Below are 16533 nucleotides of genomic sequence, written 5' to 3' on the forward strand. Positions count from 1 at the left end.
AGTTTGTTAGGAACACGTAAGACAACACTACAAATCACAGGAATACAACACATTGTCCAAGAAAAACAGTTTCTTATTTATAGTTGAGAATGTTGTTTATTAGAACTCTATTTTAAAGGCAAACTTCTCCTAGTGAGTTAAGAAAAAAAAAGAAAAAATTACCATACCAGTGCTTTGGTGTGACCTGAGTCAAACTGATGACTTCATCAAGAATCTCATTCTTTGCTTTCTCAAACAGTTCATTCTGTGCAAAAGGAAATAATAAGATTAAGTATAGTTTGATCATGTTTCCATACAAAAGGTAAAAAAATCCAAAACCTTTCTCTTAATGCCTTTAAGCCTCAAATGCTACTTCCTGGTCATGTTCTGAAAAATGTGTGTGCATATCATCAGCTACCCTGGTTTACCACACATCTTCCTCCCCATCTCTTTCATACCCTTATCCAGGCATGGCATTTCAATAACCAGGATCTCTATAAAAGAATCAGAACACAAGATCCCAATTGTTTTGTTACTCTGTTTGAAAGACCAGGAAATGCAACCTCTCTTTGCCAGTTCTACCATGATCACAAAGAAACACTGACCTATCCCTGAGGGCAAGTTAGGTCTGGTATCTGTGTACTAGAAGAGTGAAGGACATAAGTGCTGAAGCATCACGATTTTGAGGATCAGAATTTCCTTCCCAGACAATAATTTATACTGTCCTAACATTTTGAAATGCCAGTACTTTATGTTAACTTTAAGAAACCTTTATAAATGAAATTAAAAGGCATGAATTTCAATTAATAATCTTCAATCCTTTGTAGCACACCAAGGAAAGCAGTAGTGCAATTTACCCTGTCAAGCTCTCGCAACCGGGGGTAATTGTTCTTCCATTCCGTCTCAAGATTGAAACGCGTGGCTGCAAAAATCAGAAACAGTGCCTTGTTTTTTTGTAATTGTCCATATGCACTTTATGACTACCTTTTAAGTTCAGTAAAATTGCCACAAATCTTACGAAAAACTTTCCAAGAACTTTAAGCATGTCTACAAATGAACAATTTTTTTTTGCCTACGCCAAGATACTCTGCTACAAATTGCAGAATTCATACATTAAAAAAGCACAGTAGAGTCATTCAGCTTCCAGCTCTGCACCTGTCAGCCCTGTCCTGGCTGACTAGATGGCACCCTTGTACAGAAAGCCATTTTAAACACCTTAATCCAGTGAAGAACTGTGTTCTGTCCACAAAAAAAACCCAACTTGATTTTTTTCTTCATACTTATTTACTCCTTTTGTTTTTAGAGCAAGTGATACTTCACAACACATATTACTTTTTACTATTTTTCTAGAAATTACCTGGAAATTATCAATTAATGGGAAATGCTGATCATATAAAATGTATGAAACAACTGTCCAAGGATGCTGGCAGAACAGTATTATATGCACATAGAAGAAATAATTGTTTAACAGCAAGTTGCTATTTTCTTTGCTTTTTGAAAACATGTTTACCTTTAAAAGCATCTGCTTGCTGCTCCACAGACTCTCTCACCATTTTCCAAAAGCAGTCTGACACAGCAAGACTTAAGTTCTTGGTTGTTACCTGATGTGCTTTCAGCATACTTGTCCTGTAAAGAAAGACAGCTAGAGGAAGTCTCTGCATACCTGTGCTTTCATGTCCCCATTTTCTCCTCTCTTGAATAAAGCTTTGCTTCTCAGAGCAGAAAGTAACATGTAAATGTGTACCTAGCCCAAATTCCAGTCTCTTCTCTAAACTACTTATTTTAGATCATCACCAAAGCAAGGGGAAAAAGCCCCAAAAGAAAACATAGGGGAAAAAACTCCACCCTAAGTAAGTTTTTATTCCAGAGATTGGAGTACAGGTACTACAGTCCCAAAGATCATATTCTGTACTTTCATTAGGAATACCAGCCTGTGAAATCAAAACTCCATTCAGTGAGCTTCCCTCAGAACACACAAACTAACCCTTTGAATACACCATGGTCACACCAAGACAACTGACGTTTAGAGGCACTAAAACTCACTTTTGGCTTGGATTCACTCTTCTCAGCTCTAAGTGCTTAGACAGGTTGAAACTTAGCTCTTGTAGAGCTGATGGAGAGACACACAAACATTGGAAGAGTGGCCCAGAATGCAATGGAAACAACTGCTGCTTGAAGATGCCTGTCTCCAGTGACTTACAGCAAGCATTAGGAAACCAGGATAAATTTGTCACCTCAACATGGTACTTAATTTAAGCAGATTGTATCTCTGTTAGTGTTTCCACCTTGCAATCATCTTAAATTCAATAAGAAAAACTGACACCAGCATTTACCAACACAGGCTCATTTTAATAGAAATAATAAAATACCAACATACTTTAACAGCTTTGAATTTTGAAAAAATTCCTCTTCATATTCTTTAATAGATTCAATGCTTTCACTGCTGTTTCCTGCAGAAAGAAAAGAGTGCTGCAACAGTTCCATTTAGACAGTTTTCTGGGCTACCAAGGATAAAATGAACAGAGCTAGAGCTCTCTTTACCTTTTCCAGTAACAACTGCAAAATAACCCAAAGCTTTCATTGGGAAGAGCTTCCCTTCAATGATTTGCTGGATCTATGAAAATGAAGGATTAAAAAACCATCATTAACTTTACACAGAGACATCCTTTCCTTCAGAACAATTTTAAGGCCAGATCTACTTATATCTATCCATAGACTACTGCAGTTTGTCATGGGACTATGAGAATGTCATATGACTATTGAGAATGAAAACAAAAAAAATAAAGGCATAAATCAAATAGGCTAACACAGCAGAACAAGAAACACAGCAAGAATGCCTATCCCAGTACATCTTTAAGCCTTTTGGGAAATAGAACATTTTCAGGTCACCTTCATGAAAGGAGTCAGTATTACAGCAAGTTGAGACTACTCCCATAGCTGATCACTAAAAGTAAGGCCTGAGAGAGATGAAAACAACCACCACACATACACACACACACAAAAATCATACTCAATACAGAAATAAGCACTCAAACCCATTTCAAACAGGCAGGTGAGGTCCAATATCTCTGACAGTATCTCAAGCATTTTACTATGTATGACTTGAGCCAACGCAATGTGAGAAAAGGAGTTTCAACTCACCCTGTTTGGACTAGCCACATTTTTCTCTGCAAGATCAACCTTAGTCAACACAAATATTGTCCTTTTTCCTTGGGGATCCATTTGGCTGACTAAGTCTGTGACAATACTGCGTTCTGCATCCACTGACCCATCTAAAATAAATACAAAAGTTTATTTTAAGGACTATGTAATCTAACACACAATACTGAACATACAGTAGCTATCAAGTAAGTTTCATGTTACAAATTAAACCCAGTAAAGTTAGACCTACGTTCCATTTTTGGATACACATAGGGGAAAAATGGCATTGTTCCCACAATCAAAACAAACCAGTTTGTTGTAGTTCTGTTTTGAACTAGTACCAGCTTACTCAAAATATTCAACACTATATTCAATATTATTGCATGCTACCTCCAAAAACACTTTTGTGGAAAACCTGAGTTTTATTTTCATCACCATTTTTCTTTAATGCTAAAAAAACTCTTAGCAAAAAGTTGCTTTTTGCCAGACTTTGCACAGATTGCCTTAATTTATAAACAGACATTCCACAGCATGGTGTTTTGTACACTACACAAATTATCACAAAAGGAAAAATACCATCAGAACAGACTCCAGAGTAACATAAGAACCATGAATAAAAATATAAAAGGATAATTGTTTAGATTCTTAGTACCTTGAATACAGAGGATGATGGCATTAGGATTCTGCATGTAGGCCTTGCTGATGCTAAAGATAGTTTCCTTTGTATCTGGAGCCATACCTGACGTCACAGTCTTTAATACGCATATGGAGATAAATATTTAAAACAAAGAAAAAAAAAACATGTTAAAAAAACCCCAACAGCTAATGTTCTCACCAATAACACTACCTCATTTACATGTCTTCATTTTTAAAATTATTGCATACTTACACTAATGACTCCAGGTAAATCAACCAATACCATTCGCTGCAAACCAGGACCTTTCACACTTAAGGAGATGGTCTGTGAAATAAAATCGAAATTAGAGCTTTATACATCACCTACTTTGAATGTAGTTACACAGAAAAACACACATATAGAAAACTATACGACACATTTACACACATATGTTTTAATCAGCAACAACTTGTCATTTTAAATAGGAAGCACAACTTTTAATGCAAGTAATTGTTGTCCAAATACACTTTGTATACTGCGAAATACAAAGTATATGCAAACTGGATCCACCACAGTCTCCCAGTTGAAGAATATTTACAAAATATATACATACAGGTATTTGCCATTAAATATTTCACAAGTCTTACCTCAGTGCTAACAGTGCACCCTTCTTTCACACTGTTTCTCATTCTGATTTCTATTTCATTTCTCAAAGCTGCAAGCTGTTACAGGAAAAGCAAAATACCAAACACAAAACTCTTTATAATTATGATAGAAGAAAAATTACCTACACAGAAAACCACTTTTAATTAGGGATGAAGATCTCAGTTTATAAGTACTATCTCAAATGCATGTTTAGTAAGTCTGGTAAACGGGGAGGGCAATAAGTGACAGATTACCTGCAGATCCCTTCATGCTTCAATAAGTGGCACAAGGAGCACTCTACATTTTACTCACTTCAGTGCCAACCAAAGAGATAATTTAATAACTACTACAATGCCTCGCCCCACTAAACACCTTTCACTCTAATTAAATAGGGGCTTAGAGCTCACAGAGACATAAAATTATTCAGAGAATTAATAGAAGTCTCATTAACTTCCAGCCACTTTATTATACTTACATCCTCCTCTTTGGTCAGATCAAACTCCCGAGAGCTGTCTTTGAATAAAGCCACATGGTGGGGACCTTCACTAAGGGTTACCTAAATGTCAAAAGCTTTAATGAGAAAGTATAGCAAATCTAACACAGAGAAATATGAGAAGTACATGGCATATGTACACTTCCCTCTGTAGAAGCACAATTATATGTAGTGCTTATTTAGCACAGAATTAATAAATGGTACTGCTACAATTTAGACAATACACATGGATCATATACAGACTTGCAGAGCTTTTGTCCTCAGCTGAAACAACTTCCTTGCTTAGAGGCTATTTAAAAAACCTATGTACATGTATGCTTCAATCACTGTCACGATCAGAGGGAGAACAATGCAGCAAATGTTGATTCAGAGATGATGATATTTCTTACCTTGACAGGGGAACGTGTCATCATCTCCCCAGAGCCTCGAGGGAATATGCGGGCCTGCGCAATCATTTCTAACACGCTGGTTTTTCCTGCACTTTGATCTCCAACCACCACCACCTTAAGTGAAAGTTTAAACAGTCATTGGCTTTTGTAAGGACATTTTGGAAGTTTAGACAAAAGCTGACTAGGAAGACATACATCTGTATCAACACCAGCTGTATTCTGCTTGATAATAAATGCATTGGTTTAAAGATTAAATCTTTGAAGAAATACTAACTTATAGTCAAACAAAAGAAATTGACTTGTGCTTTAGACAGCACAGTCCACAAAGTACCCTGCCAGGGCATCTAATGAAGAGAGGGAGGGCTTGTTGCTCTTGTGACAGGCATCTCTTCTCTTCTGGTACAAAATCCTTTCAGCAGGCAAAACACAACTCATCTGGTAGATGCTGATTCTGCCTGGAAAGAGCTGAATCCTGAATTTCTCCATCTTAGCAGCTTCCTATAGAAGCTGGGAACACTATAGGTGGTTGTGAAACCAGGAAGCATTCCTGGCTCTCTCTCACACCAACAGACAGCTTAACCCCTTCCCAAATCCTCCCCTACCAGCAGCACTGCTGTGGGAGATGGACAGGGCACCTTACTCAGCTCCACCTACACACAGTGGGAAACAACAAACATTTTACAAAGCTGAGGAGGATGGGGTGCACAGACTGAAACTATTTAAAATTAAAAGCTCATCACAACAGCAGTAACTGAATTTAGATGGGGTTTATCTAAGAGCCAAAACAGGCTTGGCAAGGTTAAATTGGTTATTTTCAAAATTATCTTACGGCTTTTAAAATGAAAGACATGTCTCGAGCAAAAAGGCAGTTACAAGAAAATAGCCTAGCACTAAATCTGGATTATTCTGGAATATTAATTAAATGCTCTATTTAATTGTAAAACTGGCGTTTCAGTAAAAATAATTGAATCTGTTATCTACTTACTCGAGGTAGGTGATCTTGAGTGTTATAACTGGCATCATAATCAGACAGGATGTCAAGCACTTCAGAATACATATCAATCAAGGATTTCTACCAAAAAAAAATTACAGTGAGAAAACACAGCCAAATAAGAGAACAAATGTTTCAGACTACTTCTGTAAACTTGTGTAAAAATGTCTTTACTTTCTTCTGATGGCTTGAAACCACAGCTGTCTATATTGCAGCACAGATCTTTGTTCTATGTAATACAATACCAAGTAAAGTCACTCCATGACTCCTGTGGATGAAGGAGTAAAATGAGAGCTCCTATGAACAGCATAAGAGAACAACTGAGTGCAAACTTCACAGCTTTCAAGTTAAGCTCAACTGAGTTTCTTCTATTGAACATCGACTTATTTAGTTTGATGAACAGTAAACATTCATAAGGATATAGAGTTATCAATCTTATTCTGCACAATTAAAGATTCATCTTTCAGTTCCCAGAGGAAAAAGAAAGATCCATACTGGTTAATAAATGACACAGAGAAGCAGAAAACATCAGTTTTTAGAATGCTCAGGAAGCTGGCAGACAAAAACAAAAGCCAGTCTCACTGGATTTATACAGTCATTAAATAATGTTCCCTCACCCCATAACTTACTCCTACCAAACTCAATGAGACCCATAACAAAGCACAAAGACTGTGCCTACAAGAAGAGTTAGAAGCAAGACTATCCAAGAATACAGTGAAGTAAGATGAAAAAACCCAAGTCACATTTCCCAATCACTTGGGGAAGTTTAGTTAGACATGGTAACCCCTTCGTGTTTTTCAACTGAAGCCACTTCCAAAAGTTACATAGTTAAAAAACAAAAGGTTGTATAAAAGTCTTGATGACTCAAAAAATTAACACAGGTATCTTAAAACAAATGTTAAAACTTTATAAATGAATTAACAAATGCAATTTAGAGTAACATAATGGAAAATATGGCATAGTTATATTTCAATGCTGTTTTGTAACACATACCTTTAACTTCCTCTGATGAATTCCCTTGTCATCTCTTTGCAGTACCAATTTTCTTAGTTCTTTGTTCTCCTTCTCTAAACGCTCAAGCATTCTTTGGTATTTGAGCTATAAAAAGTAGCACAAGCACATTTGTAATTATGGACACAGCAGATTAACACAAGCAAAGTTTTACCTATGAAAAGCACATAATCCTTCAGGTAGGTAGTTCAAAAATACAGAAAACGTTGTGATCACTAGTTATTTAGAATACAAGATCACCAAAAGAAGAGTGTTAGAATTACTTTTCTTTTTGCAATGCAACTCTTTTGCTTCAAAAGCTTTTGTAAGACCACACTGTTCAAACCTCAGCACACAAAGATCAATCTTTAAGCATCTTAACCATCATTTTAAAGGAAGTTACACACATGGAATCAGACAGAAATCAGTGTCAGTAGGAACTGGCCATTCAATCAAAGTGGAGCTTGAATATAAATGGGCAAGCCTCCTACAGACCCTTTCTTCAGCAAAAAACCTCAGATCAACACACAACTGTACCAGCTTAGCCCTGTTAGGAGACTGCAATAGTACTCTGAAGATGAGAAACATATATAGTACTGAAATCTACTCTGAAAATGTTGTTCTACAATGTGGAAATTATTTAGCCTGAGTGTATCTTTACTATATGTTATTAAAAACAAATAAGTAACAAATGCACTGAAGACATGCAAATATATAATGAGGTTAGTAAAGCCCCTATAAAACTCTGCAGCTGAACCAAAGAGTCAATTTAGAAGCCTCCAGATAAAAGATTAATTGTACTTTAACACAAGCAAGAAAACCAGAACACTGACAAATATGATTAATGTGCATCATCCCTGAAAAAATCTATCTTACAAATAACTAGCTTTGCCTTGCTAATCAAGGAGAGATTAAAACTTGCTTGGAATGAGGTCTTGCATTCTGTAAGTCATTATCAGAGGAGAAAAGACAAGACTGACCTTTGGTGTGTGCCAACACAGGGGACTCTGCACTGATACATTGAGAGATTGAAGAAAGCACTGTATTTTTACCAAATATACTTCAGGATTGCTTTTGTCTAGTAAATCTGAGTTCTGCTGCACATAAATCACTACTTAAAGCATCAATAACTCAGAAAAGTCACCTGAGTGCGTAGAAGTTCTTCTTGAAGTTGATCGATCTTCTCTTTGTCAGAAACCTACATAGAAAAATAATCATGGCTACCATGACTTGTTTAGTTTAAGCACTGTAAGTAACCAAATTACAAACTGAAAGTTTCATTCCACATAAGTGACCTGACATGCATTTTACAGCAAGTAAAATTCTTCAATTAGCATTTGAAATTTAAAGCTGATGGAAAGCCCCATCCAAAACAAGAGGTTTACATCCGATAACTGAATTTCAGTACATGCAAATGTAAAAATTAACCCTTCAAGACTTAATACTGGCAAAGTGGACTTAAGTAAAAGCAGTTTCATATGGTGCTGAGCTTCCTGGCCACTGAACTAAATGTAGTTTTATTGGTCAAACTCTCAGGATCTTGTATATTCATTTTCTGAACTGACACCATCTTAGTGTCAAAATCAGTGAACGCCTGCTTGCTACAGAAAATACTTTCAGGTGAATATTCACTATTTATGAATATTCATAAGCATTCTTATTTCATATTTGTCAGAATTCTAAATGTATTCATAAGCATTCTTATTTCATATTTGTGAGAATTCTAAATGTGTTGCACAACTTCATACATTTTAGATAGGCAGGACAGTCTTGAAGGGTTATTTCAAAATTATTTAAATTACATTAAAACTGGAAAATTAGGATATTATAGTACAAGAGATCTTGAGATTCAAGGCATTAATGTAATAAGATCAAGCACTAAGAAACATTGTAAGCCAAATGCTCCTAAAATGTGTTCATCAAGATACAGTAAACAGTTGTTTTAAACAATCCCCTTTTAATAACACAAAGACAAAAAGCATAAATGGTGGTATACAAATTCTGCAAGTATTTACAAACAATAAAATCTAATGGTTGAATGATGAAATATTCAATTTAGAAAAAATGATAGCCTAAACAATTACTGAATATGTCAATATTTAAATAAAGTTATAAAGTCCATGTGACATGTACAACTCAAGTTGCTTCAGATAAGAGCATATTATCTAATAGGCAAAGGACAGTTGTTAGACAAATTAATTCCATTACTAAAATCTACAACAATTGTTACAGACTAAACAAGAATAATCCACAATTATTCATAGTGATCAATATCATTTAGCTGTTAAGCCTGAAGATTTGTGTCTGCACTTCCTAGAAAGAAATCCAAGCTGACACTTCCATCTTATTCCAATTATTTTCTTTCATAAAGAGCGAAGGCAAAATGCTGTAAATTAACTTTTCATTGCTGTGAATTAGTTCAGTGGTAGCAAAAGCACATCAGAAACAGGGTTAGTTGAACAGAGGACTGGATGTGAGCAGCCACAAGGTGCTATATGTAAATAAACATTTACATATACACACACCTCCAACACCTCAGAGATACAAGGGGAAAATCAAAACAGGAAGGCAAAGAGAATGATGCACAGAGCCAAAGAAGCAAGAAAATTTAGCAAAGAAAAGGAAAACAGTGTTTCCATGTGCTGCAGACTTTCAAAGGAGATAATGTTTTCCTGCTCTCTGCTGCTCTCAAAGGACTTGTGGGGTCATGATGCACCTCTGAAGTGCTTCCCTACAGACACCTCCAGCCACAGGCAGTGTGGGCTGAGGCTTCTGTTCAACACTGAAAGCCAAAATATTGCACAGCCTCAAGTTGCAAGATCTGAAGCAAAGAACTACCTAGCACTAGGTGAATTAATTCTAACAAGGACTATTGTTACTGACATAACTTACTTAAGTTGTGTTAACCATCAAACAGCTCTAGAATTATGTCTTTTCCTCAGTGCTTGGTACAGGTGTGACTTCAATGTCAGTACATACAGTATTTTGAATATATGGTCCATAATATTGATAGAAAAATTTAAGTTGCCAATAAAAGCTAAAGCTAATATATCAATTTGAGGTACTAACAGTCACATAATCTCTGATTTCTACCCCTCCAAAAATAAATCAATTTTTAAAGTATGTTTATATAGGTACGTGAGTATTTATTTAATCCAGTTCAATATGGTTTGTAACTCAAGATTCCTCCCTCTTTCCCCATTGCCACCATAAAAAATTATGAGAAAAGAATACTGGAGACTTATTTTTAATCAAGAGCCCTTGAACCTAGATATCTGTTCACTAAGATACCCCAAAACTCCTTATAGAGTTACACATTTTGCACAGCAGTTGCTTTTCAACAGCCTTTGTCATATATTGCATAAAATAATTATGTGCATCTGAAAATTGAGTACCTTTGAAACCACAGCCTTTGGTCTTGTACATTCTCTAACTAGACTACAAATAATTTTAAATTGATTATATGCAGAACTACAATGATTTCCAGTAACTTAAATGAAAACAAAATGCATTCAAGCAGCCATGCACAGTGCAGCTGTACCAGACTAAATAACTTGACTCTTAAATATTTACCTACAGACTACCCCCCCAAAAAAAATCAATAGCAGAGAATTGTTTTTAATATCTTCTCTTGATTGTGAGATGGTTTTTACTGTTACTGAATTTACAACTGCAGTAGATGTAATACTGAGTAAATAAATTAAAATGGAAAAATACGTGAGTAAATTGGGCAAGAAAGCTTTAAGAACAGAAAGAAAATTATCATGTTTTCTTATAGACATGCAAACAAGCAAACTCAGTTAAAAAATAGAAAATGGTTAGTTTATGCCCTGTCAGAAGGGCCTGCAATGACTTATTTCAGTGACAGCCACAATTTGTTCTTCCAAAGGAGGATGTGGATCAATGATTGGATTCTTTGACACATATCCTCATATGAAGATATTCAAGAAAATAGTTTACCATCTCTTTCAAATTGATTCAAACATAAAGATTAGTGTGACAAACAAGACTCATTCCTTGCCATAAGGAATATGCCAAACAGCATATTGAATGCTAAGTGAAAATTTCCTATATGCAAAGGAAGGTAGACCTTCAATCCTCTGAAAACACAGAGTACCTGCCATGGAGGGCAGGATAACATTTACAAAGACAGGCCTTGCAGTTTCTTCACAGCTTGGGAATTGTGGAATTAGCAGTAGCAAAGTACTAACAAAGTAAAATCTCAACCAGAAACAAATGTAGCATCAAGCTCATTTTTTCTTCCTGATTGTGTTTATTAGGCTGATAACTTTTTATATATCAAATATTGTGCTGTTTTTCCAGCAATTTTTGCAAGTTCACACATTTTATTATTACTTCAATCTACTATTCTGTACTCCAGCTCTCTCAAAGCATATGCATTCTGACAAAGGAGCTTGTAACTATAAACCATATAAAACAATATGGGAAGAAAGAAAAACATTGAAGTACTGCTGCACTTCCAGAGAACATGGATTTTCCTCTGTTGATGGACTAAAAAGCATGACAATTACAGCTACGCAAATACGTCTAGAAGTTTAATTCATAATTAGTGCATTCCTCTTTCTATGGGATTTGTCTTCAGATTTACAGAAGATCAAGTGCTCAATTCCAAAGCTGTTGAAAAGTACAACTAATCAGAAAGCTTTTGAGGAGGCACAAAAGCAGCCAACAAAGCAATGTGGTCAAGAATTACAGATTGCAACAGATCAGACAACAAAATATCCCAATTTAAGAGTAATTTCCAATCAGCCATATAATAATCAATAAAATTATCAGAGTTTAAATTAAATAAGAGAACTGCAGATGTTCAACAAGCACAACAAATCAGCAAAAATTCCAGTTTAAGATAGAAAACAGACAAAGGACTACCACTGATGTATATACTGTTATTATTAGCAGTATTCAATTGTCTGTGCAAAATTATTACTAAGGAGCTGCACTCATTTTCAGATTGGCAACAGTATAAAGCAGGGGAGAAAAGCTCCCAGAGATATATTCCCTGCAATTAGCTATACTCTTACAACACAGAGCTACCATAAACAAGTAAAAGTAAACAGATTTGACAATAATGCATGTACTTTTCTTAAATGCATTTTTAATGTATGAACCTTAAAAAACAGTTTTTATAGAAGCAGAGAATACAATTTCAAAGTGACACAAAGTACCTGTTTTGCTTTTAAACATCATGCTTTAAATGCAACTTGGTTAAACTGAAACAGGAACTGAAACACTACATATGTAATGAAGCGAGCCAATTATTTGTGTCCAGGATTAAATTAGTTAGATTGTTCTAGCTGAAATGCAGAGAGCTGAAGTATTTGATTAGAGTGAATGCAGAACATATCGTCCCTTAAGCCATCACCTTTCGCTTCTGCTGGGAAGAGAAGCCAGCGGCTCTGCGCGCTTCCTCCTCGTGCTGCTGGATTTGCTGTTGTAACAGAATGAGCTCCCCAAGCAGGCCCTGCCGTGAGTTTATAATAAAAAGGAGAGGAAAAATTTGGGGTGTAAGGAGAACAAAGTTAAACCAAAATGCATGACAAAGACAGATGAAAAACAGGTACGAACGGGTCAGTTCAAACAAAAGTGAAATTTCATTAGCAAGATCTCTTGCTAGCTGGAGTGGATAGAGTCAGCAAACCCAAGCATTTTCCAAACCCAGGTAGAATAAAGCAATCAACATTTAGCTACATTTTACAATTATATTCTCCTTTAACTAAGCATCTGAATAGTAAAAATTTATATTATAGTTATCTCAGCTTTAAAATATTAGCCAACTGTTCAGACAGCTTTGCCAGTTAAAGTTCCTTAGGGTTTTTTTGCTTTGTTTTTTGCTTTGTTTTAATTCCTAGCAAAATATAGTTTATAAAAAGATGATTTCACCCTGCTATTTAAGTTTCTCAAACTAGTGGAAAAAACTAGTTTCCCAAGAATAAAAAATAAAAAGCTCTCTCTCCACTTCTGTAACACTCTTCAGGTTAAATTCATGCTGTCACATCCCTTCCCAATCATTCAAAAAACCCAATCAACCCAAAAATCCCTAAAACTTGATGCTCATTCTTTTACTCATTCAGCATTTCCACAAAGCTTAGGTTTCTTCTCTTCTCCCTCCACACCAATAATGGTGGGCTGTCTTTCAAAACTGTTTGAGAAATACCACGCCAGCATCTACAAGAAGTTTATGAACTATTTATTTAAGAGAAAGCAGAGACGACTATAAATGAACTATTTAAATAAAGCCCTTGAAAAAATATTAGACCTCCTAAGAAAACATTCAATGAAATGAAATGCTTCAAAAATGTACTTCAGGAATCAGAACAAGCTCTGAAACAGAAGTTTGGTGTAAGAATTCAAGACATCCATCATCAAGGTATACATTTGTTGCATGAAATACACACACAGGCATGTACACATAAGGATAAACAACACAAGAGAATGGATAAAAGGAGAGACAGAATCAAATGACCAAATATAAACATTTGTTAAACAGTGATTTGTGATCATCATCATACTAAGCCACTTTCAGATTTAATAAATGCCTCTAATGCCAAACTAACAAATGCACTAGAACTGAGGCGGGAAGCCAGGCAAAGGATTTCATTACTACACAGCAGCAAGGAGAGGAAGCCTCATTTAGAAGAACAACAATAATATTTTGCCATTTTGCAGACAAGAAAACTCTTGGTATGCTCCAACACATTCTCTTTAAAAATTATGCTACGGGTCCAGAAATAAAAGAAAAAACACCGAACAAAATTTGCCATGAATGCCTTTCAGCATTTAAACAGGAAATGTAACAGAAGTCTGAAGTCACCAAATCTAATTATTTATGAGCAATTCCTGTCAAAGACATCTGGTACATGTGACTCTTATTCCACAATAAAGTATGAAAAGAATCCTTTTCAACTACTGTCATACCATTTAATAAAATATTCAAATAAAAAATTACATCATTTAAAAGACTTCTCTGTAACATTTTCTTCTTTGCATATATCAATCAATAATCTCATTATTTCCTTTATATTTTAGTTCTTAATTAACTGTTTTAGATTTAAAAATAAATTAATATAAAAAACTAAGTACCTTAAATAGCACAGAAACAATACACAGGACCCCAGCTGGTATAAACCAATACACAAACAAAAATATTTATATTTCTCTCTCATTGGGACTATCACTGTTGGACACTGTCATTGGACATGTCCCCTCCACCAAAACCAATCTAAAGAATTTTTGCTAGAAAAATCAAAACCAATCAATGCCATTTCAAAAATTAAATTCTTTACAACCATTACATTATTCTTTTCATTGTCAAAGAAACAATGTAAAGGGTAGGGAACAACAGGAGTTAACAGACTACAGTAGTTGACATATTGGGACAAACCCTGATGTTGTTACTGTGCATTCCAGCCCCTATTATCTTATACTAAAAGTTAATGCACTAATGAGTATTTTATCCAGTGCATCTCTAATATGAAACTGGAAATTAAGTTGGGAATATAACAGCACTCTTAATAAAACAGAGAAAATTATGGAAACTTCACTGCTTAAGTTGCAAGGAAGAATGAAACAAAAAAGAATGTTTAAAAAAGAAATCTGAATAAGTGACAGTCCTTACTAAAGTCTCTTTTTCCCTTGTCAGCAGTAGCTCAGTCAAGGGCTGTGGGATATTGTGCTGCTCCTTACACAAGTGAAGGTGAGCCTGTGCAGGCTGAGAGAGACAATCACACACTGCAACTGCTGCAGGGGGCAGCAGGGTCTTCAAGGCATGAGATGGTACCAAAGAACCACAGCAGAGAAAGGACTCCAAGCCCTGCATCAAGACCTGTGTCACAGTTTTCAATCCAACTCCACCACAGCTATAACCACTACACGTTTTCTTTAACGTTAAAAACTAAGCTTTGGAATTTGTTTTAAGAGAAAACTATTTGTTACAGAAATTTTTCATGGAGACACACAATAGCGCAAAATAACCTAAGAAAGCAACAGCTGTTTCAAGTAGAAGCCTCAACTAGTTCCTCACTTACAATAAAATACTTTTACTTCACTTTAGTTTTTATAACTATCCTCACTCTTCTTTGCCCCAGAACAAAATTTCCTATTTAATCCAGGTAACAAGAGATTTAAATGCCACATATTTAAACTACTTATCTGAACACGCCAGTAATTTAAATTTAATTCTATTTTAAAAGGATTGTACTTTTTGGATTAAATGAGAGATTGAGATAAGCACATTAGCTGACAAGAAGCAGTACAGCCTGATTTGGTGTTCAGGACATCTTTCCCTCTCTTAAAAGTTACTCGGCAAAACAACCCACAAACTCATTTCTCACCCATTCTACTCAAAGCTCTCAGAGATCTGTCTGAGGACCACATCCAGTAACAGTTCTTCAGAAAATTCCTTCAAACAAATAATTTCTAGATTTATCAGTTACTAATCTCTTCACAACAAAACAAAGAAAACCAGCTCATCAGGCACATTTAATATCATACTACAGCATCCATACAATCACTTTATGAACTCATACAACCACAATTCCTAAACTAGCATTGGTTGGCGGTGGTAAGCACTGAATGCAAAAAGGCCATCTTATCCATTGTCTTGAAAATAGTAATTTTGCTGGCCAATAAACCTGCTGATCATGCTCTGTTAGGTATTTATATGTACCTAGTTTGAAATATTCTGGCCAAAGTGATCATATTAATTAGCAAATTAACAGTTTCTTATCAGATATAATTATTAGACCAGACAAAATTTTCATAATCATATTGATTTAATCTGGTGATGTTTTCCATACCACAGTCAAAGTTAAAATGCGGATATCACTGCATCCAAAACAACCACAGGATCGTAACAAGTTTTAATGATATTACTGGTATTCAGTAAAAATGCCAGTTATTTCAATTATCAGAGACAATAAACAAGAAGGCCACTTCTTCACAAACATGTTTTACACAGTGAAACCTGCGCTAAGCAATCACTCTGTAGAAAAATAGAGACAGTTTACAGACAGAGGGGAAATAAAAAGCTAGGTTAATTCTCATGTAAAAATCCATCATTGGTCTAAAGGGGGAAAAATGGTTGTAAGATTTGAGCTTTGTACATGTTTCACTATCTATTACCATGCAGAATTAATGCAGAATAAATGTATACATGCCTGCATATACAGAAAAGTTGTTTATGGAAAAGTCTCAGTTATATTTCAGAAAGTTTCAGTTAAAAAATAACTATATGATCATTTACAAAATCCTTCATATATATTGTTTTCTT

At 35.3% G+C, this 16533-nt stretch overlaps 1 protein-coding gene across 4 annotated transcripts in view; it reads right to left on the reverse strand.

Moving 5' to 3' along the window:
- Nucleotides 1-16533, reverse strand: part of OPA1 (OPA1 mitochondrial dynamin like GTPase) — a 49681-nt gene that overhangs the window by 25190 nt on the left and 7958 nt on the right. For 2 of the 4 annotated variants that reach the window (XM_033068664.2, XM_033068663.2), the window contains 15 exons: nt 12628-12726; nt 8389-8442; nt 7248-7352; nt 6249-6335; nt 5264-5377; nt 4857-4937; nt 4384-4458; nt 4010-4081; nt 3773-3872; nt 3121-3251; nt 2521-2593; nt 2357-2429; nt 1490-1605; nt 837-901; nt 168-244 (listed from right to left, as the gene is read on the reverse strand). In XM_033068664.2, the coding sequence (XP_032924555.1) occupies nt 168-244; nt 837-901; nt 1490-1605; nt 2357-2429; nt 2521-2593; nt 3121-3251; nt 3773-3872; nt 4010-4081; nt 4384-4458; nt 4857-4937; nt 5264-5377; nt 6249-6335; nt 7248-7352; nt 8389-8442; nt 12628-12726 (1322 nt within the window). The remainder of the gene's footprint in view (nt 1-167; nt 245-836; nt 902-1489; nt 1606-2356; nt 2430-2520; nt 2594-3120; nt 3252-3772; nt 3873-4009; nt 4082-4383; nt 4459-4856; nt 4938-5263; nt 5378-6248; nt 6336-7247; nt 7353-8388; nt 8443-12627; nt 12727-16533) is intronic. The other 2 variants (XM_033068666.2, XM_033068665.2) reach the window with 1 other exon arrangement.

This window comes from Catharus ustulatus, chromosome 10 (genome assembly GCF_009819885.2).
Source record: "Catharus ustulatus isolate bCatUst1 chromosome 10, bCatUst1.pri.v2, whole genome shotgun sequence".
Lineage (NCBI taxonomy): Eukaryota > Metazoa > Chordata > Aves > Passeriformes > Turdidae > Catharus > Catharus ustulatus.